At 45.3% G+C, this 27,764-nt stretch overlaps 1 protein-coding gene across 2 annotated transcripts in view; it reads right to left on the reverse strand.

Annotated features, from left to right (window-relative positions):
- Positions 1 to 27,764, reverse strand: part of LOC115468460 (lanosterol 14-alpha demethylase) — a 110,773-nt gene that overhangs the window by 15,421 nt on the left and 67,588 nt on the right. For both annotated transcript variants that reach the window (XR_003941874.1, XM_030200204.1), the window contains exons 6-8: positions 19,196 to 19,315; positions 11,238 to 11,433; positions 10,318 to 10,413 (exon numbers count right to left, since the gene is read on the reverse strand). Coding sequence is in view for 1 of the 2 variants with exons in the window: in XM_030200204.1 (XP_030056064.1) it covers positions 10,318 to 10,413; positions 11,238 to 11,433; positions 19,196 to 19,315 (412 nt within the window). In the remaining variant the exon portion in view is untranslated. The remainder of the gene's footprint in view (positions 1 to 10,317; positions 10,414 to 11,237; positions 11,434 to 19,195; positions 19,316 to 27,764) is intronic.

Raw genomic sequence — 27,764 nt, forward strand, 5'->3', positions numbered from 1 at the left:
AGATAAAGGTTGCAGTTTATAGGCCTAAGGTCAAGCCCTAAACACTGGAGACACCAAGAATGGGTGTCTGTTCCAGAGATCGTCCGACTGCACCGGGTATAGCGCTTGAAGCCATTGGGAATGACATGGACGGGAAAACTTTGTTGGCTAAATTAAGAGAAGCAATGGTGCTGGAAAAAGGGACGAGGCACCCGAGAAAAAATAGGGAGTGAACCTGCCCAAAAGTGGCCTTGTGATGACGAAAAATTAAAGAAAACTTTAAAATTTGGCAAAAAAAACCTACGAAAATAAAGAAAAAGGGAAAACAAAGCTCCACGAACAGAAGGACTGCCAAAAAAGCGAAGAAAAAAAACACGTCAGAGACACAAAAGAAGCTCTTGGACTGAGCAAGTGTGGAGACGGTGAAAAAAGTACACCCTATCCTCACCACGGTATAAAAGCAATTGAGGTGACTATGTTCATGCGGCGGGCGGGAAGGCACTCGCGCATGCACGGTGGAGAGTGTCTTGGGCTCCACAAAGCTCTTCTTACGCTTGTCATAAGACCCGGACCAGGCAACACGGCCTGTGTTACCCACTTGTGAGAATAGATAGGCCTGCTTGTCCTCTGCATAATTGTTGTACATAGGGAAATGCAAAGAAACATGGCACCTGGAACGCATAATATTTTTAACTAAATGTCAATTTCTCAGTGATTTTTCAGCATTTTTTCATAAAAATTATAATTTTAAGAAGGGCACATTAAGCAGATTCTTAATCCACCAGCTTTTATATGTTTATTTTTTTAAAAGATTGCTCTTTCGCACTCTCTTTTAAAGGTATTAGAGGAACCCAAGGAGTGCTTAAGGTCAATTACTCTCCTCTGTCATACAAATACCTGTTCTGTTCAGCTCTGTACTTGTAACCATAATTCAAACAGCAAACAAAGGAAACTGATAATTCTATAACATGAGAGCTACACTGTGGCCTCTCGCACACTATAAACTTTCCCTTACTGCTACACAACTGACAATAGAAGACTGGCAGCTTGAAAGAGGAACCCTACCTAATAACAGCGAGTCACAGCATCAATTTGGAGTCTGCCACAATGGCACATCCACACCTCCTCACTTTATGAGCTCCTGAGACACCATGACCTCTCTACACCATTGGTGGCTTCTACCCTCAGGGAGAACTCTGTTCTGAAGTCTTTAGCAGTGCATATTTAGGACTGATAAAGAGTGCTAAATCCGACTGACTTAAATTAGCTCCAAAAGCTATTACCATGGATTTGCTTATCCCTTTTGAGTATGTCGGGCAGCAACCTACCAGATAACTTAGTGCCTAATCCTATCCCCATAATCTACAATCCATCTAGAAAACACTGTACTAAGAAACACCCTAACTGTAATATCAGATACCTGCTAGACAATGTCAATATATATCATCAAAACACTACTATTGTTTCAGACCAGAACCAAATAGCTAACATTCGATGGCCTAAAAAAAACTTGTTACCTTTTGAAATTACCCAAACAAGTCTCCCCTTTGGAACACAAGTCTCAACTCACTCCTGTCCTCGCCATTTATATCCACGCCAAATCTGTGGGCATCAAGGCTCTCTTACTCAGGGATCTGCTAGAATCTTCAAATCTGGACTTTGTTTATCTCAGAAACATGGCTCACAGAAGCTGATAGTCCGATATTGCTTCATATCTATCCACCTGGTTATGGTATTCTTCACTCTCCAAGACAGGGTAAAAAAGGCAGTGGACTTTTGCTCTTATATTTACACGGTCTTACACGGTCTTTATTTACAGACTTACATGGTCTGTGCCTTGAAAAGGACAGGTACAAATCAAGGTAAGGTATACACAAAAAGTAGCACATATGAGTTTATCTTGTTGGGCAGACTGGATGGACCATGCAGGTCTTTTTCTGCCATCATCTACTATGTTAAGAGTATTTTTTTCCACGTCTAGTTAGTTCTGGGGTTTTCCCAGAACTGGAATATATGCTGTGCAAATTCTGCAACAATTCAAAAGAGGCAAATCAAATCGCTGTACTCCTTATTTACTGTCCTCCAGGAGCTTGGTCCAAGGCAGAACCTTGACTTGTAGAGATTACTTCCTCTGCCATGTCCCAATTTTCTAGGATTATCTTCCTGGGAGGCTTTTACACTTGGAAAATGATGCGCACACCAATGTCCACAACTTCAAATCATTCTTTAAGGACTGCAAACCAACTACATTCTCTAAGGGTGCAACTCATGAAAAAGGCCTTACGTTAGACTTCATGACTTCCTATCCTAATAGCTTGATCGGTCAATTCAAATGGAAGCCAGTACCATGGTCTGACCACTTCCAACTGGATTTCACCATTGATATCTGTATGTCAAGCTTAACCAGGCACAAGTCCTTCAAACTCATCTCCACCAGAGGTAAAAATCAACAAGGTCACTTTCTGGTCTGAGCTAACTGATTCCCTCACTACCTCCTCTCCTACACATGGTTCGATCAAATCAAGCTGGGATACCAAGGTGAAAGTCATACTAGACAAAATTGATCCACCTACCACTAAAAAGGTCAAGACATCCAGAAATTCACCATGGTTTACAGAAGAGCTATCCATCCCAAAAAGGGAATGTCAACGCCTTGAAAAGCAATGGAGAAAGAACAAAGATATTACTGATAAATCCAAATGGAAGTCATCCTTCCAACACTATAAAAAGAAGGTAGCTGAAGAGAAAGTGATGTCACGATCTCGGATGGCTGCCTGAGTCCGGAGCTCCGTCGCATCCCTGCTTTCAACTAGCTGATAAAAGCATTCCTCCGTTCTTGAATTGGTGCTCTGATTTATTGGAAGGAGTCAGATTCCACTGTGCTGTTCTTTTTTTTGTGCAGGCGGGAGCTATGTCGGCGATTCAGAGGAAAAGCGAACGGCAGTCAGCACGGCAAGCCGGTAAGGCCTCGGGGCGCCATGTGCTCTCACCGGCTCGCGCCTCACATTCGGATTCCACTATGTCCACAACGGAGACTGGCAGCGCCTCTGTTAAACGAGGCATTTCAAAGGAATTAGCAAAATACCTAGCTAAGATTAGAGATGAGATCAAATCCTCTAAGGAGAAAATACTTGATCGTATGGATGTACTGTGTGTGGACTTGCATGAGCTTGGGGGGCACGTGGAGGGAGGCCCGTGTTGATGAGCATGTGGAGCAGCTGAACGGCGCTGATTCTAGAATTTCAAAGCTCCTCGAGTATTTGGATGAGCTACAATATAAAGTAGATGACCAGGAAAATCGGGGGCGAAGGAACAACATCCGTTTCCGTGGGGTCCCTGAGGTGGGAGATAAAAAAGATGCAGTATCGGTGGTTAAGCTACTATGTGGCTCAGAGGACATTGCTGTTGAAAGAGCTCACCGAGCCTTGGGAAAGAGTGGACAAAAAGCCGCGTGATATTGTGGTCTGTTTTTCTTCCTATGCCACCAAAGAACAAGTCATGCAGCGGGCCCGCCAGGTTTCGCATATCAATTATGAGGCTTGTGTAAAGGTGTATCACGATCTTTCCCAGCTGACGTTGGCTCAACGTTGTGCGATGAAACCAGCTTTGGACATTCTCACCAAAAACAAGATTCCCTACCGCTGGTCTTTTCCCTTTGCCCTCTGCTTCACAGTGGGGGGGAGGCTGCATCGGCTTCGACACTTATCTGAGGTCTGGAAGGTTTTGCATGGAGAAGGACTGACGACTACTGTGGATCTGGTTCCTACAGCTCGGGCTAAACTCCAGCAGTGGAAGCGTGTTTCCATCAAGTCTAAGAGTCCTCAGAAAGTTACCTGAGGGGTCTGACTGATTTGTTTGCAAGATCATCTTTACTGGTCTCTTTGACTCTGTGCTCACGGTTCTACCTTTCAATCTGTGTGCTTAGTTTTTGAGGGGTATTGTATATGCCTTGATTGTGTTAGTGAGTTGTTTGAGGGGGTTGGGGGGGAGGGGAAGGAGTGGGTGTTCGATATGTGTGATGTTTAAGGGGGATGTGTGTGTTCGGAGTAGCGGGGATGTGTGGGGGAGGTGGGTCTTGGGTGGTGTTTCAGGATTGGGGGGGTCTCTTTCTCTGGTTTACCTAGTAAGGGGGCTGCGTGAGTCCTTGGCTAGTTGTGTGGGACGAGTGGGGAGTGGGTGAGGGTGGGTGGGTTAGGGAATATATATATCTTAAGAGGGATTTGTTGGTATTTTTGTTTCAACCTGATGGGATGGATGTTGTTTGGGGGGGGGGAAGGGGGGGGCTTGGTTGGGGGTTCTTTTTTTTTTTCCTTTTTCCTTGCCAGCTTCTCCTCACTTTCCAGCTGTTGTGTAGATCTATGGCTCTTAGCTATACTTGGGCCCTTAGTACATATATAAATACATAAGTAATGCCACACTGGGAAAAGACCAAGGGTCCATCGAGTCCAGCATCCTGTCCACGACAGCGGCCAATCCAGGCCAAGGGCACCTGGCAAGCTTCCCAAACGTACAAACATTCTATACATGTTATTCCCAGAATTGTGGATTTTTCACAAGTCCATTTAGTAGCGGTTTATGGACTTGTCCTTTAGGAAACCGTCTAACACCTTTTTAAACTCTGCCAAGCTAACCGCCTTCACCACGTTTTCCGGCAATGAATTCCAGAGTTTAATTACGCGTTGGGTGAAGAAGAATTTTCTCAGATTTGTTTTAAATTTACTACACTGTAGTTTCATCGCATGCCCCCTAGTCCTAGTATTTTTGGAAAGCGTGAACAGACACTTCACATGCACCTGTTCCACTCCACTCATTATTTTATATACCTCTATCATGCCTCCCCTCAGCCGTCTCTTCTCCAAGCTGAAAAACCTTAGTCTCCTTAGTCTTTCTTCATAGGGAAGTCGTCCCATCCCCGCTACCATTTTAGTCGCCCTTCACTGCACCTTTTCCAATTCCACTATATCTTTCTTGAGATACAGCGACCAGAATTGAACACAATACTCAAGGTGCGGTCGCGCCATGGAGCGATATAACGGCATTATAACATCCTCACACCTGTTTTCCATACCTTTCCTAATAATACCCAACATTCTATTCGATTTCCGAGCCGCAGCAGCACACTGAGCAGAAGGTTTCAATGTATTATCAACGACAGCACCCAGATCCCTTTCTTGGTCCGTAACTCCTAACGTGGAACCTTGCATGACGTAGCTATAATTTGGGTTCTTTTTTCCCACAGGCATCACCTTGCACTTGCTCACATTAAACGTCATCTACCATTTAGCCGCCCAGTCTCCCAGTCTCGTAAGGTCCTTCTGTAATTTTTCACAATCCTGTTGCGAGTTAACAACTTTGAATAACTTTGTGTCATCAGCAAATTTAATTACCTCGCTAGTTACTCCCATCTCTAAATCATTTATAAATATATTAAAAAGCAGCGGTCCTAGCACAGACCCCTGAGGAACCCCACTAACTACCCTTCTCCATTGTGAATTATTTCATGTATTGCGCTATAAATGAGTGCTGACCTTAAGTTCTTGACTTACAATGTCAAGGGTCTCAATTCGCCACAAAAGCGTCAAAACTTATTTCAGGAATTGTTGATACATACCCCACATGTGGTATTTTTACAGGAGACCCACTTAAAGAGAGAACATGAAAAGTTTTTGAATCATCATCATTACCCAGTTGTCTTTTGTGCTTCCGCTGCTGACGCCTCGAAGAAGCGTGGGGTTGCGATCCTGCTTCATTCTTCATTGCAGGTCCAGGTACAGAAAGTAAAGTGTGACCCTGTGGGTCGTTTCTTGCTTTTACATGTGTTATTGAACAATTTTGCTTTCTCACTGGTTGCTGTCTATGCACCTAATGAATCTCAGGGGGAATTTTATGTTAGGCTTGGCAAAGTAGTGCAAGCTGAACCTTTTGGTAAATTGGTGTTGGGAGGTGACTTCAACGCAACTTTTAACCCGGCCCTGGATAAGTCGGGTGTAGCCTCGGGGATTGACGTTAAAAATTCTAAGGCGCTGAATGCATTAGCTAGATTTTAGCAGTGTGGCATTTACAACATCCTAGGGAAAGGGACTATTCTTTTTATTCTCATTCGCATGACTCTTATTCTCGCACTGATCATTTGCTCCTCGATGCATCTTTGACCCAGGGAGGTTGTGCCTCGGGTATTGGTTCTATCACTATTTCTGATCATTCCCCAACCTGGCTACATCTTTCGTCTTGCTATGAGGCAGATAAAGACACAAGGTGGACTCTAAATGTCTCTTTGCTAAGGGATGAGAAATTGCTAGCTGCGTATCAAACACTCCTAAGGGAATATCTTGATATCAACTTGAATTCGGGTCCCCCTACGGGGATTGCTTGGGACGCCTTGAAGGCCGTAACGAGGAGGTTCTTTCTAAAACATGCGAGTACGCAGGTCAGGGCTAGGCGACAAGAGATTGCTCAGTGTATTTCACAGCTGTCCTGTCTGGAGGAGCGACATTAAGTCCTCACATTTGGTGTCTATTTTGCGGCAAATTCAAGTCTAGGAGCTCTGGCGGGATGCAGAAGCAGGGAAGACACTGTTGTGACTTGCCCACAGCTTCCCCGGTTTTGACCCGATTCAGTGAAGCAGCACATCCACTGAACAATCCTTATTAAGGACATGCACCCAGCTCTTCACAGGGGAATATTTGCTCTTGATGAGATTTTTGGCAGCCTTTGGGCCTTCAGGAACTCCCCATGATTGTGTATTTCCAATTAAGAGAGTTTGGTACCTCATGAAGAGTTAAAAACTTAAAGACTTGCTCGTCAAGGAGCCAAAATTAGTGGAGACCAAAGGTTTTCTTTTTTAAACTTTTCCTCATCTATAATAGTGTTGTTAATGCATTTTATTATATCTATGTCTATCATAACTGTTTATTAATTGTAAATACTATTATAAATATTTAATGTTAGCCACATTGAAAACCTGAACTTGTTTAGGAAAATGTGGGATACAAATGTCACAAATAAAATAAAATAAATAAATAAATAAAGGGACTAGGTAGGCATGTGAGTAGAATCTACCGAGCACTGTGGATGAGCTGCACTAATAGTCTAATAAGAAATGGGAGATAAGACTTGGGATCATTTTGTTTATTGCCTCATTTGAAACTTTATTTACCATTATCAGATTTTTGAATGGTGCTCCAGACTATCATTGGACTCTAGTGTAATTTTCATTAGCTACTCATCATCACTACTTAATGCCTTAACATTGTCTATAAAATGCAGCTGCCAGGGCAAGCAGGAGTGTCTTCTCCAGTTTGTAATGATTCCGGAGTCTGTTCAGATGGTGGTTCTGAATTCATGGAGACATCCTTCTACAATGCTGGCAATCAGCCTGATTATGGTCTGAGCCTAGACAGATCTGGCATCTGGAATGGGTTTCAAAGTTCTAGATCTTTCTCCTACACTGCAGGCAAGTGAAGAACCCTGATTTCAACCATGACGTTTTGACAAGGAAAAAACAAGAAAATAAGAAACCAAAATAACTTTTTGAAAGAGAAGAAAATGGAAGGGGACAATGAAAGTGACACACACAGCAGTAAGAGAGACTTTGAATACAGGAGAGTTCTGATTTTACATTTGCTGGGCAAAGTGGAAAAAAAATCAAAAGTAAGACCATTGCACCTAGGAAGGGCCAAACAGTTTGAGACTTTATGCCAGTTCTGGTCATTAGATCTGAACCAAATTATATATCACTGAAAATAAAAAGTCTATTTTCAAAATTTTTAGACAACTGATTTTGTCTCCAGAACTTAAAATTATCAGTGCTGTATACTAAGTAAATGTATTTATTTAGTTACTGTACTTAAGTAAAAGTTTTATCACTTTTACTTGTAAAGAAGTACAAGGAACATTTGTTACTTTTATCAAAGTAATAATTTTACCAATTTTTGCTACTTTTACTCAGTTACATTTGATGCTTGGAGTTAAAAGTAAAAAGTAAAAGCGGAAAACAAACATAAGTGATGATTCCTTGGTAAACCAAAAAAAACCTGGAACAGAGTTTTGCTATTGCAAACCTCGTCACACGAACAGTGGATCATCTATCATAGGTTTGCTCTTCAGTGAATATAGCCTATGAGAACAGTGGAGTTGTCTATGTTTGTGAATTGATTACCACTGAACAATGATGAGTTGAGTCACTTTGAAATAGAAATAAAGTTGAAGCTGGTTAAAATTTTTAGAGAACAGACATATGTCTCTACCACAACAGACTGATGATCATCCAATGGAAAATTTTTAGAGAGGAAGTCTGCTTGTCTAGCCTTAAGACTGAAAGGTTCCCATACATTTACCTCGTTTCTATAAAGGTCGCCAAAAATTGCATGTGCAAACTTAGGCACAGTTCCAATTTGCATGTGCAATTTAATTGGAGGCGGTGGAGGGTTTTAATGTGCCTGTATTTATGTTGATTTCTTGTAGAGTTTGATATTGGTTGGTTTGTCTTTGTTTTTTCTATACATAAAAAGTTGAATAAAGTAAAAAAAAAAAAAAGATTCCATAAACTTTCAAAAAGGCAACTTATCTTACTCATATCCACAAAAGCCAGTATTGACTCTCACGACAGCAGTGTCCATGTAAATTAGTGTCCTGTATGAACGCTAGCCTTATTTTTTTTTCTTTCAATATTGACACTGTTTTTTTTGGACATTTTTATTTGCAGTTTAAAATTTTAAGAGTGACTAACCTAGTGTCTGAATGGGGTAAATAACAGATCCTCACATATCTTAGCATGACATGACTGTGAACGTTATACAAGGTGTACATGGGGTATCAGCCAGTTTCTAATACATTTGTTCTTTCCAGAATAGCCATAGTAATTGTCTGCAATATTGATCCCTTTGTTATTTTTTTTCTTCGATTGATGTAAGGTGTACGCTTTTTTAAAGCATTTTCTTACTCGTAGTATGCAGTAGAACAGCCCTCGCTGGCTGAAAAACCCTCCTTTCCCTAAGGTCTAACATTCACCCAAGAGTTAGCTCATTACACACTATTCTGTGTTATAAAAGCTATGAGTTATTCTTCTGTTTTAACTACTTGTGCTAGAATATTTTGCAGTTTCACAGCTGAAATTAGGAAGTAAACACTCAAAGGGCCATTGCAACTGGCCAGATCAAGATGGCAATGAGAACAATTTCTACATTCTACAGCAAGCAGCTGGTGCTTGTTCCATTCTGGACATCTTTTCTCTTAAAAAAAAAACACAGTCTTAAAAGGAACTCTTTCTGTTTCTGATATAATATTATGGGGTCAGTTTCTTCAGGCCTGTTTACTTCACAGCTAGCTATGCTCCTTGTGGAGAACAGGAACATGAATGCTGGCAGGGACAAGGAAACATCTAAAATTCATCTACAATGGTTCACAAGGCCACTTCTTCACTACCTAAGCCAGTGGTTCCCAAACCTGGGGGGAGATGCATCAATCAAACGTTAAAAAATAAAAAACGTAAAAGTGCTTAACGATTTTTTTAAAACGAGGAATGCAGTACAAAAACGCTCCAGAAATGTTCGGATCGGTATTGCAAAGTAGGATTTATCACAGAATCGTTAAACCCGTCGTTAATCAGCGCCAAAAGCGTGCGCAGATCAGCCGAGCGTTATGCTGGCTGCTCTGCGCATGCCACAAAGATGTCACAGATGTCAAAACAAAAAAAACCCCCACAAACACGTGTGTTTCGGGAGGGGGCAAAGGCGCTTGTCATGAGCGTCCTGTATGTACGCCTTGCCCCCCCCCCCCCCGCTGCTCCCCACTGCTCTCCGCTTCCCTCCCACCCCCCCGCACGAAAAAAACTCCAATTTTTGCAGCCCCAGCCCCGGGCCGGCCCTCCTCCCTTCCTGTGTAATCTCCCACACTTGCTCCACCTCCCGCCATGCTCCGGTTCCGTGCCCCGCCCCCCCGCCCCCCTTAGGTCGTCGCTGCCGCTCCCCCCCTCCAACGACCCCCCCTTTGCCTTACCAGCCCGTGCAGCACCTCTCACCTCTGCTGCACGGGCAATAACAGCTGATCAGCGATTCAGCAGGCCTCCTCAGACGTCCCTTCTTTCTTCCTGGGCCCGCCCTCCTCTGACGTAGGTAAACTACGTAGTTTACCTACGACAGAGGAGGGCGGCGACAACCTAAGGGGGGGATATCCACAATGAATATTCATGAGAAAGATTTGCATGCACTGCCTCCACTGCATGCAAATCTCTCTCATGAATATTCATTGTGGATATCTTGAAAACCTGTGTCTCTAAGACCAGGTTTGGCAAACACTGACATAAGGAAAAAGGGGCACTAGTTTTCAACCTATACTCACCTGTGGAGTTTTAGCCAGTCTCATCATCGTCATTATAGGAGGTCTAAGCCTTAAAGTTTCTTTCAGGCAGCGGTCCAAAATGTTCATATCCTTCAGCTATGAAAAAGTTTACATTAAGCTTTTCATTAGTGACCTATGTTCTGACAACACTGCACACACATATTCAACACAAGCAAAATAAAACACGCACTGTTAAGATAAAACTTGGTCCGAGTATTTCACATGACGAACAGAAAGCTTTTCAGAAACACAGCCCTGTATTTTTATGCTACCAACTACTTTGATTACAATATCATAACGGATGGTTTGTTAAAAAATAAATAAAATCAAACCACATCTAACAAGTAATTTCTAGTGTTGATATTCAGATCAATTTAGCAGTTAGCTTTTGAAATTAACCAGACAGAGCATTTGCTTGAAAATTTCAGATCTGCTGACCAGCTCAATTTTGGCCAGATAGTTCAAGAGCTAGCTAAAAGTTAAATAGTTAAAAAGATGGCTGCAGGGCTGTGAGGGGAGGAACAATATATAATTTAATCAAATAGCCAAACAAATAGTGACAATATTCCACACTATCAGTTCAAGTTAAATGTTTAAAGTCAGAACACAGAAAGACAGGTTATAAACAGATAAGTTATCTGTTATCATAGTAAATACAACTGGGTTGATTTAACTAGATCTCTAAGTATCTAGTTAACTTGAAATGGGTTTCAGCACTGCTAAATACTAACGTCTCAAAAATGGACTACACTTAATTTCACTTATTAAAAATATTTAAATGAAGGCTGTAATTAAAAAGGTTTGTCATTTAATTACAAAGTGTTTGTAATGAGTGGCCAAACCTCTTCAGGCTTCTCAAATCATAGCCACAATTCCCAATGCTTCAAAATTCTGATCACAAAAAGGAAGTTTTAACAAACCTGGTCATAACTTAGGGGCGGTAGGTCTTCCCCACAGACTGCCTTCTGTTCCGCATAACACTCTTCCTGAAGGGACCTATCTTGTGCTAGAAAGAAGCCCAGCCATGCACTGGTGGTAGAGGAAGTGTGCTGTCCTGCTAACAGCAGCCCAAGCAGCATCCCTGCAATTTCATCATCTGTCAGAGCACGTCCATCCCTGGAGAAAGAAAACAGCACTTCAACAGCTGAAACACAACCATTTACCCAAGATTTTCTCATGTCAATCTTACTCCACTGCAGTAAGACTTTCTGGTGCACGAATATCAGCAGTAAAACCACTGCACTAAAGGATGGGAATGCAAAATACTAAATCTTTTAACAATATAAGAAAAGCTGTTCTAGATTTTGTGATGCACTGCTAGGGGTCAGGCACCACTATTTTCCCGACAGTGCCAATGAGGAATATCTCCCTAGTTTAATTGGTTCAGGAGGTCCAGTCCACTACTTTGAATGCTGAGTGACTCCCTACAATGGGCACACAGGCCAGGAGTATCCTGAAGCATATGGCACCTGGATTGGGGGGTGGAAAGGTTGGGCAGTTCGGGCAGCACTTTTAAAACATTTTTAAAAGTTTTCCTTCCCCTTAGTGCATGACCCAATCCCTGTTCACTCATGGACATAAGGGAGACACTTTACTTGCAAAGCAGAAAATGGCTGCACGTTACCATGGTGGCAAGTGCTGTTAATTTTTCTTACAGCACCTATTTTTTTCAAGACATCACCTGTGGCAAAATGGTGAATTTTCCAGCATATAAGAATATTTTATGAAGTATATTTCTCTAGGTTGGCCAGCAGGTGGCGCATGTTTTGTGTTTAAAGCTGTTACAGAGAAATGACTGTTCCTTCTTTAATTTGACACAGAGTGGAAGTAACCTGCAGTGATGTGGCTAGCTACTTTTATAAAATGTTGTTCTGGGCTCTGATAGGCCCAGGAGCTCAAATTCAGCCAAGATGTACTGGCTTTTTCCCCAGTCTCAGTTTGGAAGTACAGAGAGAAAACGACCTCTTTACTTAGACCCTGAGAGCAGTTTTATTCTGTAACCTGTGAGCAGCTATATTTCCTGTACTTCCCAGGCACTATATCCAGGTAGTGATAAAACATTTAGATAGTTTTATAATTGATCCTTATTCAGTTACCTGTTATCTGCCTGTTATTTTCCATCTGGTTTTATAATTCACTGTTCAATATTTTTATGAAAATAATTAGCGCTATAGAAATGATAAGTAGTAGTAGTAGTTTATTGGCTCTGATGTCCTGAACTAAGAATCCTGGTGATTTATGTGTTGGGTCTATGGGTGCTTTCTAGGAACTGTGGGACCACTGGGAATATGGCCCCAGTAACCTAGAAATCACTGGGGAATACTTTTGAATGGGAGACTCACCTAGAGACAAGTGGGACCCCAGTTGGCAGGAGAAGGGTGCTAGTATAGAGCAAAAGCGGTAGGTACAGGCGAACCTGAGTTGTGCTGGGCATAGACCCTCTAAGCGGCCGCGGGGTTAGCCCCAGGTGGGTGCTAGGCACTTCGTGACACTGCCATAAATTACATGCCATTAGCTGCTATTAGTTTACAGCATTGTGAATAAAAGTATTTTTTTGGGTACACGTTAGAATGCTGTGCACTGATGCTTAGCACAGCATTCTAATGCACTATTACTACATTTAGATCATACTGTTCTCTCTACCCAATAAGCATTCTTCCTCTACTACTACTATTTAACATTTCTAGAGCGCTACTAGGGTTACGCAGCGCTGTACAGTTTAACAAAGAAGGACAGTCCCTGCTCAAAGGATCTTACAATCTAAAGGACGAAATGTCAAGTTGGGGCAGTCTACATTTCCTGAAGAGAGGTATAGTGGTTAGGTGCCGAAGGCGACATTGAAGAGGTGGGCTTTGAGTAAGGATTTGAAGATGGGCAAGGAGGGGGCCTGACGTATGGGCTCAGCGAGTTTATTCCAAGCATGGGGTGAGGCGAGGCAGAAAGGGCGGAGCCTAGAGTTGGCGGTGGTGGAGAAGGGTACTGAAAGGAGGGATTTGTCTTGAGAGCGGAGGTTACGGGTAGGAACGTAAGGGGAGATGAGGATAGAGAGGTAAGGAGGGGCTTCCTCTGGGAAAGCACCAATTTGAAATAGATAGTCTATGACATTATCCTTGTGTACTGTGGCCACACAATATGTCAACTTAATATCATTAAAATATCACACACAAAAAATATTTTCAAAATTAAAGCAAACTGAAAGAGCTCACATGATACTGATCTAGCTTCCGGGCTCCCTTATTTAACATCTAACCCCGTGCTACCTCAGTGCCCTTATTTTGCTTCAATACTTGCTGTGGTACTCGTGAAGTCTCAGGAGGATGCTGCTGGAAGTCTCGGCAGCCATTTTAAGAAAGCAGAGAGGAGAGGATCAGCGCCGCGGCAGCGGGCAGGAAACACTGGGGGTATTTCCTGCCCCAAAGAAGCCACTAGACCACCAACCAGGTTGCCTCGAGTTATGTGCCAAGAGAGATGGCACTTCCACGGGGATCCCGCAAGATCTAGGTCCATCCCCACGGGATTCCTGTGGACCTGGATCTATCCCTGCGGGATTCCCGCAGACATCGAGGGGATCCCCCTGGGAATCCCGCTATCCCCACTCCCGTGCAGCTCTCTAATCTGGCCCTGGAAGAGGGCATTTTCCTTTCTTATAGGGGATGTGTGTGTGGGTAGGGGGGGAAATAAGGGGTTGGAAGTAGGACATGATTGAGAGATGGTTCTGGTTTTTATGTGGTTCTTATAGTCTGTGTGATGTTTATTTATTTATTTATTTGGATTTATTTACCGCCTTTTTGAAGGAATTCACTCAAGGCGGTGTACAGTAAGAATAGATCAAACATGAGCAATAGACAATTACAGCAGTAAAAATATTCAACAATACAAAATATGGCATGGTATACTACTTGCAATGACAACACAATACGTAATACAACATTATAATTGGTAGTGAAGGGTAAGGCAAAGTTGTAACATATAGATGAGTAAGAAAGTAGGAAGAATTTGAAAGTAAGGTGACTGATTTGAAGAAAGTTGCATATGAGGTCAGAGAGATGGTTAAATATTATCTCAGTTAGGCTAGGAGTGGATAAACATGTCCTGCTGCAGTATGTGCAGCCCGAGTCAATCCTTGTGTGTGTGAGTGAGCCTAACAAGTTAGTTACTTCTTCCATTAAAGGCTTGGTTGAAGAGCGAAGCTTTCGCCTGCTTCCTGAATTAGAAATAGTCTTGTGTTAAGCGGAGCCTTTCAGGCAATGCATTCCAGAGTGTGGGGGCTACTCCGGAGAAGGCTTGCTTACGGGTATCACATCGTGTAATGTTGTCAGTTACTTGGAACCCCTGGTGGTCTCTCTGGGACTATTTAATTTTTCCAGTTTAGGAGAACACCTATTGGCTGGGGAGTATCTCCTTTTATTTCTACATCCCGTAGCATATATTATTGCAACTACTGTTTATTGGTACCCTGGGATCACTCAAGTTTGTCTCCTGGAATTTGGGGGGGGGGGGGGGGAGGGGTTCTTTCCAATAAAAAGAACTAAGGTGTTACAGGCTTTGAAACACCAGAAAGTTGACACTGCTTTTGTGCAGGAGACATACTTAACTTCAGTAGAGCATGTAAAATTTCAGAAAGGATGGGTGGGAGGTTCCTGCGGTCTAACGTAAGGTGGGGGGTGATGATTTTTTATCTCTTAAGGGTTTAAATGTTCAGGTGCGAACCACTGTGCGTGGACCTGAGGGAAGATATATTTTTACCTCAGTTGAGATAGCTGGCCATCACTAGTGCTTTGCAATGTGTACGTCCCTAATATTTTTGATAAAACATTTTATCAAGGTTTAATTGATCTTTTGACTCCTTATCAGGCTGGGAAGGTGATCCTGGGTAGTGACTTTAATTTGGTGTATGATCCCCATCTGGACAAGTCTACATTCATCACCCAGCGTTCTGGCAAATACGCCGGGGACTTGCCTCTGCTCTGCAATGCCTTGGATTTAATAGATGTGTGGCAAATTTTGAATCCCACACAGAGATCCCACACACTTTTCTCGTGCTCACACCTCCAAATCCTGCATAGATTTTTTTTTTTTAATATCTACCACCTTTCTCCTTCCCATCTCTGCAGTGGAGATAGACCCCTATGGGGTGTCCGACCATGCTTTAATTTGGTTTCAGTTCAAAGTGAGACAAGGGAGTCCTCAGGGCTACAACTAGAGATATCTCTTAGATTTATATGGGGACCAAAAATTTCAAGCCTTTCTGATGGAGCATTGGGATGCCTATGAATTTCACAATGGAAAGCATGTGCATCAATCTGCCCTTTATTGGGAAACAGCAAAGGCAGTATTGTGGGGGGAAATATATCTACTACAGAGACCGTACTAGGAAACTTAGGGATAAAGAAATACTTAGATTGGAGAAATTCATATGGTGTCACAGAATTAAATACGGGGAAACCCCCACTGAAGTGCAGGAAGCAGCTTTGCTGACTTCCCAGAGAGAGTTGAATGAACGTCTACATCAGCGGGTGGTCAAATCACAGATATATTACAAGTATCAACTATTTACATACGGTAATAAAGCTGGACAACTGCTTGAATGGTTAATCAAGGGAAGGAAGGGACCGTTTTGTATTCTTCAATTGCAGGACCAGGGAGGTGGGGTACTCCACTCAGACGCAGATATAGTAGATTGTTTCCAGAGGTTCTATGAAACTCTTTATGCAGCACCTGAGGAGGGAGTTTTGGATAGTGAACTATACCTGGACAATTTAGATCTTCCTAAGCTTTCCCCTCGCCAGCATGAATTCTTGAACACGCCTTTCACGGTGTGGGACCTTTTGTTGGCTTTGCAGCAAAATGCACTGCATAAGACTCCAGGCCCTGGTGGAGTTCTATAAACAGTTTTACGAGCAGGTGAAATCCCCTCTGCTCCGTTTGTTCAACTCAATGGTCGCTGAGGGGACCCTTCCAGACTCTTTAAAGACAGCTCAGATAATTGTGCTGTTAAAATCGAACTAAGATCCTGAGGACCCGAGCTCATATCGGCCCATATCTCTTTTAAACGTTGATTTAAAGTTATACAACAAAGCTCTAGCTAACAGATTATCACCTGATTGATACAGCCCAGGTGGAGTTTGTGAAGGGACGAGTGGCAGCTAAAAATTTTCAATCTATTTGGCTTCCTTGGAGGTGGTGGCCAGGAGGCGGGTGCCTTCTCTCCTTGTCAGTTTTGATTGGGTGCTCTGGACTTTCCTTTTTGCAGTAATGCGGAGATATGGGATGCGGTTCAGGTTCTCTATTCTGACCCACAAGCATTCATGTGGGTCAATGGGGAGCGCTCCAGGCAGTTCCATATTCGTAGAGGTAATCATTGTTGCCCCTCTTGTTTGTGTTATCTCTGGATCCTCTCATTCGAGAGGTGGCCCAGCATCCAGAAATCTCTGAAGTCCCAAATGGTAATTCTAAGTTCACCATTTCAGCTTTTGCGGATGATTTGTTGGTCCATATTACCGAGCCTTTGAAGTCCTTGCCTGCGTTGTTAGAACTGTTTCAAGAATTTGGTAATTTTGTTGGATTCAAGCTGAACTACTCTAAATCCCTGGCACTAACGTCTACGGAGGAGTTACAGAAAATGTGGGGAACTAACTTCCCACTTCAATGGGTGCAAAACTCCTTTCCTTATTTGGGTACACAGCTTTCTATGCAGGTACCTAAACTATACCCTTTAAATATCTCATGTTTGTTGGAGGCAACAGCTGGACATTTGAGGGCATGGATGTCCTTGCCACACACGCTGCATGGTAGAATTCAGTTATTTCGCATGCTTGAATACCCAAAATGACTAAGTTCTGCAATTACTGTCTCTTCACCTTCTTAAAACAGACTTGAAACTGTTACAGTGATACCTCGGTTTTCGTTGATAATCCGTCCGAAAACAATCAATGAAAACCGAAACAAGACGAAAACCGAGGCAATTATTTCCATATGAATCAATGTAAATCCAATGAGGAGAACGTGTGGGTTGCCCTTTGTTTTCGCAAAATTACCAGCGAAAACCGAGGCAACCAATGAAATCCGAGACAAATTTTTCACTGAAAAAAATCAACGAAAACTGAAACCGACGATAACTGAAGTCAACCAAAACCGAGGTTTCACTGCTGGGGATGTAAAAAATCTAAACTCCCATTGCAGCAACAGATGATGGGCTCCTGGAGGGAGGGAGATATGGGTCTGCCCAACCTGTGATGTTATAACCAAGCCTGCATGCTTCGCCACCTGGGCGACTGGTCTTTGGATAGGCAAGATTATACTCCACAACAGTTAGAAGTTGACTATTTTGCTCCATGTCATTTTTATTTTTTGTTACAGGCCCCAAGGCATGTTGTTCCTTTGTCTTTTCAAAACAGTTTGTTGCTGACTCCGTTGCAGACGGTCTGAGGAGATAAGACTAGGTACTGGGGTGTTGATCCGAATATGTCAGACCTGTTGCTGATTCGTGGTAATTTGCTGTTTACTCCGGACAATGAAAATAGCACTTTTCGGTCGTGGGAATGTCTGAGTATTAAGAGATTAAAATATGTTCTGACTGACAGGGGTTCACTGTTGAGCTTGAGGGCGTTGGGTATAGCCATAGAGATCAATAATGCTTACGCATATAACCAATTATCTCATTATATCAGCTCTTTGAGTGCTGTAGCTCTGGGGTCTCGGCATAGTCACCGTCTGCGACAAATTTTTACTTCGGTGAAGGGAGATAAGCTTTCGGTTTCTGGTCTTTATAATGTACTTACGACCTCCCTACCCCCCCCCCCCCCCCCCCCCGAAGGATAAAGATTTGGGTAGATCCAACCTTTCTTTGGATTTCCTTAAATTAACCTCCCGGATTCTTGCTTTTACAGTGAATGCAGACCTAAGGGAGTGCCAATTTCGGATACTACATCGGGCATACCTTACCAAAGCTGAAATATTTAAAATGGGGGGGTATGGATATGCCTTTATGCTCGAAATGTCAGCACAGTTCAGGCGCGTTCTTTCACTCTCTCTGGGATTTTTTTTTGTGCAGGTGTTTTGGACTGCTATTTTTCCATAACTGGACATTTTATTAGGCTCTTGCATTTCAATTTCCCTTCTCGGAGCGCTTTTAGTTAAATATGAACTGATGCTCAACAATTGATTTGTAAAGCCTGTATTTTGGGCAAACGTGTCATTCTGAGCCTCTGGAACAGTGATTTGCCTCCAGACTACTGGCATGATCTCATGTTATAGGAACGTAGGGGAGCATGCTTGTCTCCAAGGAGTAGAAAGTGCTCTCTCTCCATTTGGGAGCCCTATATACAATCTTTGAATCCCTGAAAGGCGCTGTTTAGTGGTTAATTCCCTTTGAGGGCTTGAGGGACTAGGGCATTTTTTCTTTTGTGCACAGTCTCTTTGTAGAATAGGATCTTATGTTCTCTTTCATGCTGTCTCTTATGAGATTGGGGGTGGATGGGGTAAATTAATTAATGAGTAAGCAGGGAGGAATTGGATTGGGGATTTAAGTTGTTAACAGTCTGATGAATGTGTTTTGTCTTCTGACCTACGAGTCACACTTTACTTGTTGATGCCTTACGTTTTTCTACTGTTCGCAAGCTTGCACATTGGCATCACTAAAATTGTTACAGGTACTACATAGAGGGGTAAGGATAATTGTAAAATGTTTGATGACGGACTGTATCATTTTATCTTTATGGCATACATTTTCATATTTGAATCTTTGTTTACTCCTCTGGTTGGTTGGTTGGTTGGTTGGATGTATTTACTTTGTATTGTCATCAATAAAAATGTTGAACCATAAAACAAACTGAAAACACACGCACAGACACAGATTCAGAAGCACATGTTCACATACTTGTAAGTAGCATCTATTAAGGTCTGCAGCATGTCATCATCTCTCACCCCAGACCTTCTGCGTGCCTGGATCACTTTATAGAAGATCTTTTTAATCTCTTTATGAGCTCTATCCCTGCGCCTGTAATCCAACACACATCATTACCACATGCATGTGTTCTAGCAAAATGTCACACCAGTAGGAAACAGTTACAGCAAGTCACAGGTCTAAAACAGAAGCAGCAACACAAACCAACCAACCAGTGGCCACAGATGTATACAACTTTATTTAAAAACTCGTTTCACAAGAATCTCAAAAGGCAAAAACTGTGCCTGTTGACATTCTTCCTAAATGAGTGTCTTTCAACTATTTTTGAAGCAGTTCATACTGGGCTCTGGGAGATCAGTACATGCAACCTTTAAGTACCGAATGCTCTTTTTTAAAGCATAATACATGTCTTAGCAGCAGTGTTTAACTGTGCCCCTGATTCAGGTATTTGAATGCCGTAACATGTTGGGCATCGATTGTAACAACTAAACGGTAAGACAACATTGACACACACTGCTATCAGAGGTTGTTCTTCTAAAAGTTGCATACAACTACAGCAACTAAGTTGGTTTGTGTTGCTGCTTCTGTTTTGGACCAGCAAAATGTCAAATATGTATAAATAAAATATGAATCTCTCAAGCCATACTCCAGGACCCGATCATTTTCTTCCCTGGAGTCCAACCAAAATAGTCAGTACACATGATATGCTCCCCTACCAGCAAATGGAAACAGAACTGGTTTAATGACATGTTCTGTAAGAGACCCTGTGCAGCTGTGGAAGTACATAAGGGCTAAATACTGTACAAAATACAATGAAGAAATGAAAATAGCTTGAAGGTAGTTAGTACATGCATAACTGAAGGTCAGTGTATGTGAAAGAGTGATTGTTACAAAGCCTACATTATGAAAAGATGCCATGTAGATAGGCCCCAAAAGGAGATAAGATAAGCAGACCAGATGGCATCCTCTGGAGGAATAGCCTAATGGTTAGTTCAGTAGGCTGAGAACCTGGGGAACTGAGTCAAATTCCAGTGCAGCACCTTGTGAAGTTACTTAACCCTCCATTTCCCCAGGTACAAAAACTTAAGATTGTGAGACCACCAGAGACACAGAAAGTACCTGTGTATATAATAAATGTAAACCACTTCAATAGTACCACAGAAAGGCAGTATATCAGTACATCAAGTCCCATTACACTTACTTGGTGAAAACAGATGTATCAACACCTTTTTTTCCCTTTGTTTTAAATGAATATAATCTATATAAACCAGCCCTGACCACTCTGTAGTATGATTTTGCAGAGGCTTGAATCTATGATGTCTCTCTTGTTAATAAGGAACTTTAAGAAAAAGACTTTGAACACAAAACATTTTTGGAACAGCATGACATTTTGAGAAGAAAGATTTCTCACTATTGTGATGGTGGACTCCCTAAAGCAGCATTGTAAAACATAGTCTGCACTGAAGACCCCAAACAATGATAAATACTTTAAAGATATTCTTATAAGTACAGAATATATGTGGATCTGTGCAGCAAACTAGTTTATTGCATTTATGAACACATTTCAAGCACTTTTGAACACATTTTCATAATGTATAGTGATTATAATTGAGACATTATGTCCATGACATTGGATGATGTTGAGTGAATCTCAACTGATATGAGCATAATTATAATATAAGCACTATTTGATATATAGAAAATTGCAACTATGGGGTTTGTGGTGGATATTTGTGCCGCTTTACAAATAGCAGGAGAAGCTGTTTACAATTCTGCACAAGATGTAGCTACTTCCCTCATGGGAGTAAGCTCTCAGCCCTGAGGGCAGCTACTTTCCCTTTAGAATTTATACTGACAAAAATCGGATCTTTTAACCACTGAGCAATATTAGCTAGAGGTATATTTTCAAAGCACTTACATTTACAAAGTTACGTGGAGGGGCGTAATCAAACGGGGCGCCCAAGTTTTCATGAGAGCGTCCTCACAGGACGGCCCCGCAAAGGGGCGGAAAAACCCGTATTATCAAAACAAGATGGGTGTCCATCCTTCGTTTCGATAATACGGTCGGGAACGCCCAAATCTCAACATTTAAGTCGACCTTAGAGATGGTCGTCCACGGTTTTCGGCCATAATGGAAACCGAGGACACCCATCTCAAAAACGACCAAATCCAAGCCCTTTGGTCGTGGGAGGAGCCAGAATTCGTAGTGCACTGGTCCCCCTGACATGCCAGGACACCAACCGGGCACCCTAGGGGGCACTGCAGTGGACTTCACAAATTGCTCCCAGGTGCATAGCTCCCTTACCTTGGGTGCTGAACCCCCCAAACCCCCCAAAACAAACTCCCAACTGTACACCACTACCACAGCCCTAAGGAATGAAGGGGGGCACCTACATATTAACATAGTAGATGACGGCAGATAAAGACCTGTACGGTCCATCCAGTCTGCCCAACAAGATAAACTCATATGTGCTACTTTATGTGTATACCTGACCTTGATTTGTATCTGCCATTTTCAGGGCACAGACCGTAGAAGTCTGCCCAGCACTAGCCCCGCCTCCCACCACCAGCTCTGCCACCCAATCTCCGCTAAGCTTCTGAGGATCCATTCCTTCTGAACAGGATTCCTTTATGTTTATCTCACGCATTTTTTAATTCTGTTACCGTTTTCATCTCCACCACCTCCCGCGGGAGAGCATTTCAAGTATCCACCACTCTCTACATGAAAAAATACTTCCTGACATTTTTCTTGAGTCTGCCCCCCTTCAATCTCATTCCATGTCCTCTAGTTCTACCGCCTTCCCATCTACGGAAAGGTAAAATTATGTATAATCATACCTGATAATTTTCTTTCCATTAATCATAGCTGATCAATCCATAGACTGGTGGGTTGTGTCCATCTACCAGCAGGTGGAGATAGAGAGCAAACTTTTGCCTCCCTATATGTGGTCATGTGCTGCCGGAAACTCCTCAGTATGTCGATATCAAAGCTCCATCCGCAGGACTCAGCACTTAGAGAATTACACCCACGAAGGGACACTCTGCCCAGCTCACCACCGCCGAAACGGGGGAGGGGAATTAACCCAGCTCATCCCCACACAAGTGGGGGAGGGGAATCCGTCCAGCTCATCCCCGCGGAGCGGGGGAGGGACACCACACCCGCCGATGCGGGGGGATCTGGCTTATCCTGCAACCGCAACCGCGGGAGGAGCTGACTGACCCGAACACCGCCGAAGCGGGAGGGGTACAAAACTGCCCTACAGCCGCAGGAAGCGGGAGGGAGTGCCGGCAGAATTATAAGTCTCAATCCAGCCCCGTAAAACGGAGGGGAGAGGAATGCAGCAGCTCACTGTAACACAAACTCGTCTTAACTCTTGAAGAATCCAAGTGAAAAAACTTGAACACGAAGTCTTTCTGAAGTAACTGAAGAGTAAACTTGAACCTGAAATGCAACCAGAATAAAACAATACAGATATCTGGGAGGGGCTATGGATTGATCAGCTATGATTAATGGAAAGAAAATTATCAGGTATGATTATACATAATTTTACCTTCCATATCATCAAGCTGATCAATCCATAGACTGGTGGGATGTACCGAAGCAGTACTCACCCAGGGCGGGACCTAGAAATCCCTGACCGCAACACTGAAGCTCCAAACCGGGCCTCCGCCCGAGCAGCCACAGTCAAGCGGTAATGCTTGGAGAATGTATGGGCCGAAGCCCAAGTTGCCGCCTTGCATATCTCTTCCAAGGAGACGGAACCGGCCTCTGCCATCGAGGCCGCCTGAGCTCTTGTGGAGTGAGCCTTCAGCTGGATAGGCGGCACCTTCCCTGCGGCCACATAAGCCGCTGCAATGGCTTCCTTGACCCATCTTGCCACTGTAGGCTTAGCAGCCTGCAGACCCCTACGAGGACCTGCAAACAGGACAAACAGATGATCCGATTTCCGGAAATCATTGGTCACTTCCAAGTATCTGATGATGACTCGTCTCACATCCAGATATTTAAGAGCAGAGTACTCCTCTGGGTAGTCCTCCCTACGAAAGGAAGGGAGACAGAGCTGCTGATTCACATGGAAGCGAGAAACAATCTTGGGCAGAAAGGAAGGCACTGTGCGAATAGTCACTCCTGCCTCAGTGAACTGCAGAAAAGGCTCTCGACATGAGAGCGCCTGGAGCTCGGAAACTCTTTTGGCTGAAGTGATAGCCACCAAAAAGACTGCTTTCAACGTCAGGTCTTTCAGAGATGCCCTCGACAAGGGTTCGAACGGCGGCTTCTGCAATGCTCTTAGCACCAGGTTGAGATTCCACGCAGGCACCACTGAGTGCAGAGGAGGGCGCAGGTGATTAACTCCCTTGAGAAAGCGCACCACATCTGGCTGGGAAGCCAGGGAAGCACCCTTCAGGCGGCCCCTGAAGCAAGCCAGAGCCGCTACCTGGACCTTAAGGGAACTGAGCGACAGGCCTTTGTCCAGACCTTCTTGCAGGAACGCCAACACTGAAGAAATTGGAGCAGTGAAGGGAGAAAGTGAGCCTGCTTCACACCACGCTGCAAAGATACGCCAAACCCTGGCGTAAGCAGTAGAAGTAGAGCGTTTCCTCGCTCTCAGCATAGTGGCGATGACCTTGTCTGAGAAGCCCTTCTTCCTCAGACGCTGCCGCTCAATAGCCAGGCCGTAAGACCAAAGGGGGAGGGATCCTCCATCACCACGGGACCCTGATGTAACAGGCCCTGCTCCACTGGCAGCCGCAGAGGATCGTCGATTGAGAGCCTGATCAAGTCCGCATACCAGGGACGTCTGGGCCAATCCGGACCCACCAGGATTATCCTGCCGGGATGTCTTGCCACCCGGTCTAGGACCCTGCCCAACATGGGCCAGGGTGGGAACACATAGAGAAGCTCTTGTGTCGGCCATTGTTGGAGAAGAGCATCTACTCCCAGGGATCGAGGGTCCCGTCCTCTGCTGAAGAAGCGCGGCACCTGGCAATTGGCCGATGACGCCATCAGATCTAGGCTCGGCTGGCCCCAGCGCTTCGTGATGTCCAAGAACGCCTGAGCAGATAGCTGCCACTCTCCGGGCTCCAAGGTATGGCGACTGAGAAAGTCCGCCTTGACATTCATGACTCCGGCAATGTGGGCCGCTGACAGCTGTTCCAGGTTCGCTTCCGCCCACTGGCATAGACTCATAGCCTCCTTGGCTAGAGGGGCGCTCTTGGTACCTCCCTGGCGGTTGACATAGGCCACAGCCGTGGCATTGTCCGACAGTACCCGTACAGGCTTCAGCACCAGTACCGGGATGAACTCCAAAAGCGCCAACCGAATGGCTCTGAGTTCCAGGAGGTTGATAGACCACTTCGCCTCTGCAGGAGACCAGAGCCCCTGCGCTGTCCTTCCCAAGCAGTGGGCTCCCCAGCCCGACAATGAGGCGTCCGTCGTGACGACAATCCACTCTGGGGTCACCAGAGGCATTCCTGCAGACAACTTGTCTGCCTGCATCCACCAGCTCAGCGCCTTGCGCACTGCTGGATCCAAGGGAAGACGCACCGCATAATCCTCCGACATCGGAGTCCAGCGCTGCAGCAGAGAGTGTTGTAGTGGTCTCATATGAGCCCTGGCCCAGGGCACTACTTCCATCGTGGCCGTCATAGAGCCCAACAGCTGCACATAGTCCCAAGCCCGAAGAGGAGAGGCTACCAGGAACTGGTCCACCTGAGCCTGAAGCTTGACAATCCGATTGTCTGGCAGGAACACTCTGCCCACTTGGGTGTCGAATCGAACTCCCAGATACTCCAGGGACTGAGTCGGGCGCAGCTGGCTCTTCTCCCAGTTGATGATCCATCCCAGGGAGCTCAAAAGAGCAACTACCCGGTCCACAGCTTTGCCGCACTCTGCATAAGAGGGGGCTCGGATCAACCAGTCGTCCAGATAAGGATGGACTTGTACTCCTTCCTTTCGCAGGAAGGCCGCTATGACCACCATTACTTTGGAAAAGGTCCGCGGAGCAGTAGCCAACCCGAACGGGAGGGCTCTGAACTGGAAGTGTCGGCCCAGGACTGCAAAACGCAGAAAGCGTTGATGAGGAGGCCAGATGGGAATATGCAGGTACGCTTCCTTGATGTCCAAGGAAGCCAGGTACTCCCCTGCCTTCACTGCCGCTATAACAGAGCGGAGAGTCTCCATGCGAAAGTGCCGCACTTTCAAGGCCCGATTGACCCCTTTGAGGTCGAGGATAGGCCGGACAGAACCTCCTTTCTTTGGTACCACAAAGTAAATGGAGTAACGCCCCTTGCCAAGCTGACTTTCTGGCACCGGAACGACCGCACCCAGGCGGATCAGATTGTCCAAAGTCTGCTGCACTGCCACAGCTTTGACCGGAGACTTGCAGGGAGAGAGTACAAACCCGTCTCTTAAGGGTCGGCAGAACTCTAGCTTGTAGCCGTCTCTGATGACTTCCAGCACCCAAGCGTCTGAAGTTATTGTGGTCCACTCGCCCAGAAACGAGGACAGCCGTCCTCCAATCTGCACTGGGGCGTGGACCAAGACCCCGTCATTGGGTACGAGACCCTGGGGGAGGACCGGAGGGAGCACCTCCGGGACGGCGGTCTCTGCGAAAGGAACGCTGCTTGGGGGAGAAATGCCTCTTAAAGGAAGAGGGGGCAGAAGAACCCGACCTGCCCGGGCGGTACCGACGGGCTTCCTGAAACCGTCCTCTGGAGGTACCGGGACGAGCACTAGCCCGAGCCCTGACCTCTGGTAACTTCTTGCCCTTAGACGTGCCGAGATCGGTCACGATTTTGTCCAGCTCGACCCCAAAGAGCAGCTTGCCTTTAAAAGGCAACCTAGCCAGGCGGGATTTAGAGGCGTGGTCAGCAGACCAATGTTTCAGCCAAAGCCACCGCCGCGCAGAGACTGTCTGAGCCATGCCTTTAGCTGAGGCTCTCAAGACATCATACAGCAAGTCTGCCAAATAGGCTAAGCCCGATTCCAGGGCTGGCCAATCATCCCTCAAGGAATGATCCGAGGGGAAAGCCCGCTGCACCATAGTCAGGCACGCCCTGGCCACATAGGAGCCGCAAACTGAGGCCTGCAAACTTAAAGCAGCCGCCTCAAAGGACGACCTTAAGGCCGCCTCCAATCTCCTGTCTTGGGCGTCCTTTAGGGCCGTGCCACCTTCCACCGGCAATGCCGTTTTCTTAGTCACCGCAGTGATTAAAGAATCCACGGTAGGCCACAGATAGGCCTCACGTTCACTCACAGCCAAAGGATAGAGGCGGGACATAGCCCTAGCCACTTTAAGGCTCGCTTCTGGGACATCCCATTGAGCCGAAATTAAGGTGTGCATGGCATCATGCACGTGGAAGGTTCTAGGCGGGCGCTTCGTCCCCAGCATAATGGCAGAGCCAACAGGGGCTGAGGGAGAGACGTCCTCCGGAGAGGAAATCTTCAAAGTGTCCATGGCCTGTAACAACAGGTTGGGCAAATCCTCTGGGCGAAAAAGCCGCGCTGCAGAGGGGTCATCCGCTCCATCCGAGCGGGGATCCGTCTCCTCCAAGGAATCCGCAAAGGACCGTTGGGAGACCTCAGACACGCTGCCCTCATCTACATCGGAGGAGACAAATTCCTCCAAGGCCTGGGAATCAACCCGAGGGCGTTTACCTCTGGGAACCTCAACCTCTTTACCAGACGAGGGAGCGGGGGCAGCGTTGTGCATGAGGAAGGCCTGATGCAGCAGCAAAACAAACTCGGGGGAGAAACCCCCCAGACTGTGCACTTCCGCAGCCTGGGCAACAGCCCTAGGCGCACTCTCAACCGGCGCTCGCAACAGCGGGGGAGAGGCCTGCTGCGCATCCAAAATGGCGTCCGGCGCGAAACTCCGCGAAGGAGCCGCGCGGGAAGAACGGCTCTTAACTTTAGCCGCTTCTGTGCCGTCGCCCAAATTAAGGGCGTTCATGGCATTAATGTCTCCAACCTCAAGGGCGGCCCAAGAAGAAGCCGTCCGAGCCGCGTGGCCGGCCAAAATGGTGGAGGCGAGGAGCGGGGGATGGGCGTTTATGGCGGGAAAAACCGCCACGCCGAAGGAAGGACCGGGACATTCATCGGTCACGAAACTGCCACCCAACAAGGGCGAATCAGGCTTTAAGACCCCCGCATCCCCTCTAGAAGCGCTCAAGCGACCCGGGGAGCGACCCTTTGCGCCCTCGCCCTCCGACGCCATGTGCCACGAGGAGAAGAATCGGGGAACCCCCGCCCGCTATAAAAAGGTAAAAATTACCTGCTGTCCGCTCCGAGTTGTAACGACCTGGTGTCCCAGTGAGTAGCTGCAATAGACGCTTAAATAAACGTCGAAATAAACGCCTTTAAAGACGTTTAAATTTTTTTTTTTTTTTTTTTCAACGGAGCCAGCGGGAGGGGGGAGAAAAGGAGGGACCTGGCACCACCAGGTTTGCACTTGCTCAAAAGAGCCCTCAACCCCAGGCACTCAACAAAACCTAAAAATTAGGCTTGGAGGCCTAGCCAGAGCTGCTGCTGCTGTGTGTGACC

The sequence above is a fragment of the Microcaecilia unicolor genome, chromosome 1, assembly GCF_901765095.1.
Source record: "Microcaecilia unicolor chromosome 1, aMicUni1.1, whole genome shotgun sequence".
In the NCBI taxonomy this organism is placed as follows: domain Eukaryota; kingdom Metazoa; phylum Chordata; class Amphibia; order Gymnophiona; family Siphonopidae; genus Microcaecilia; species Microcaecilia unicolor.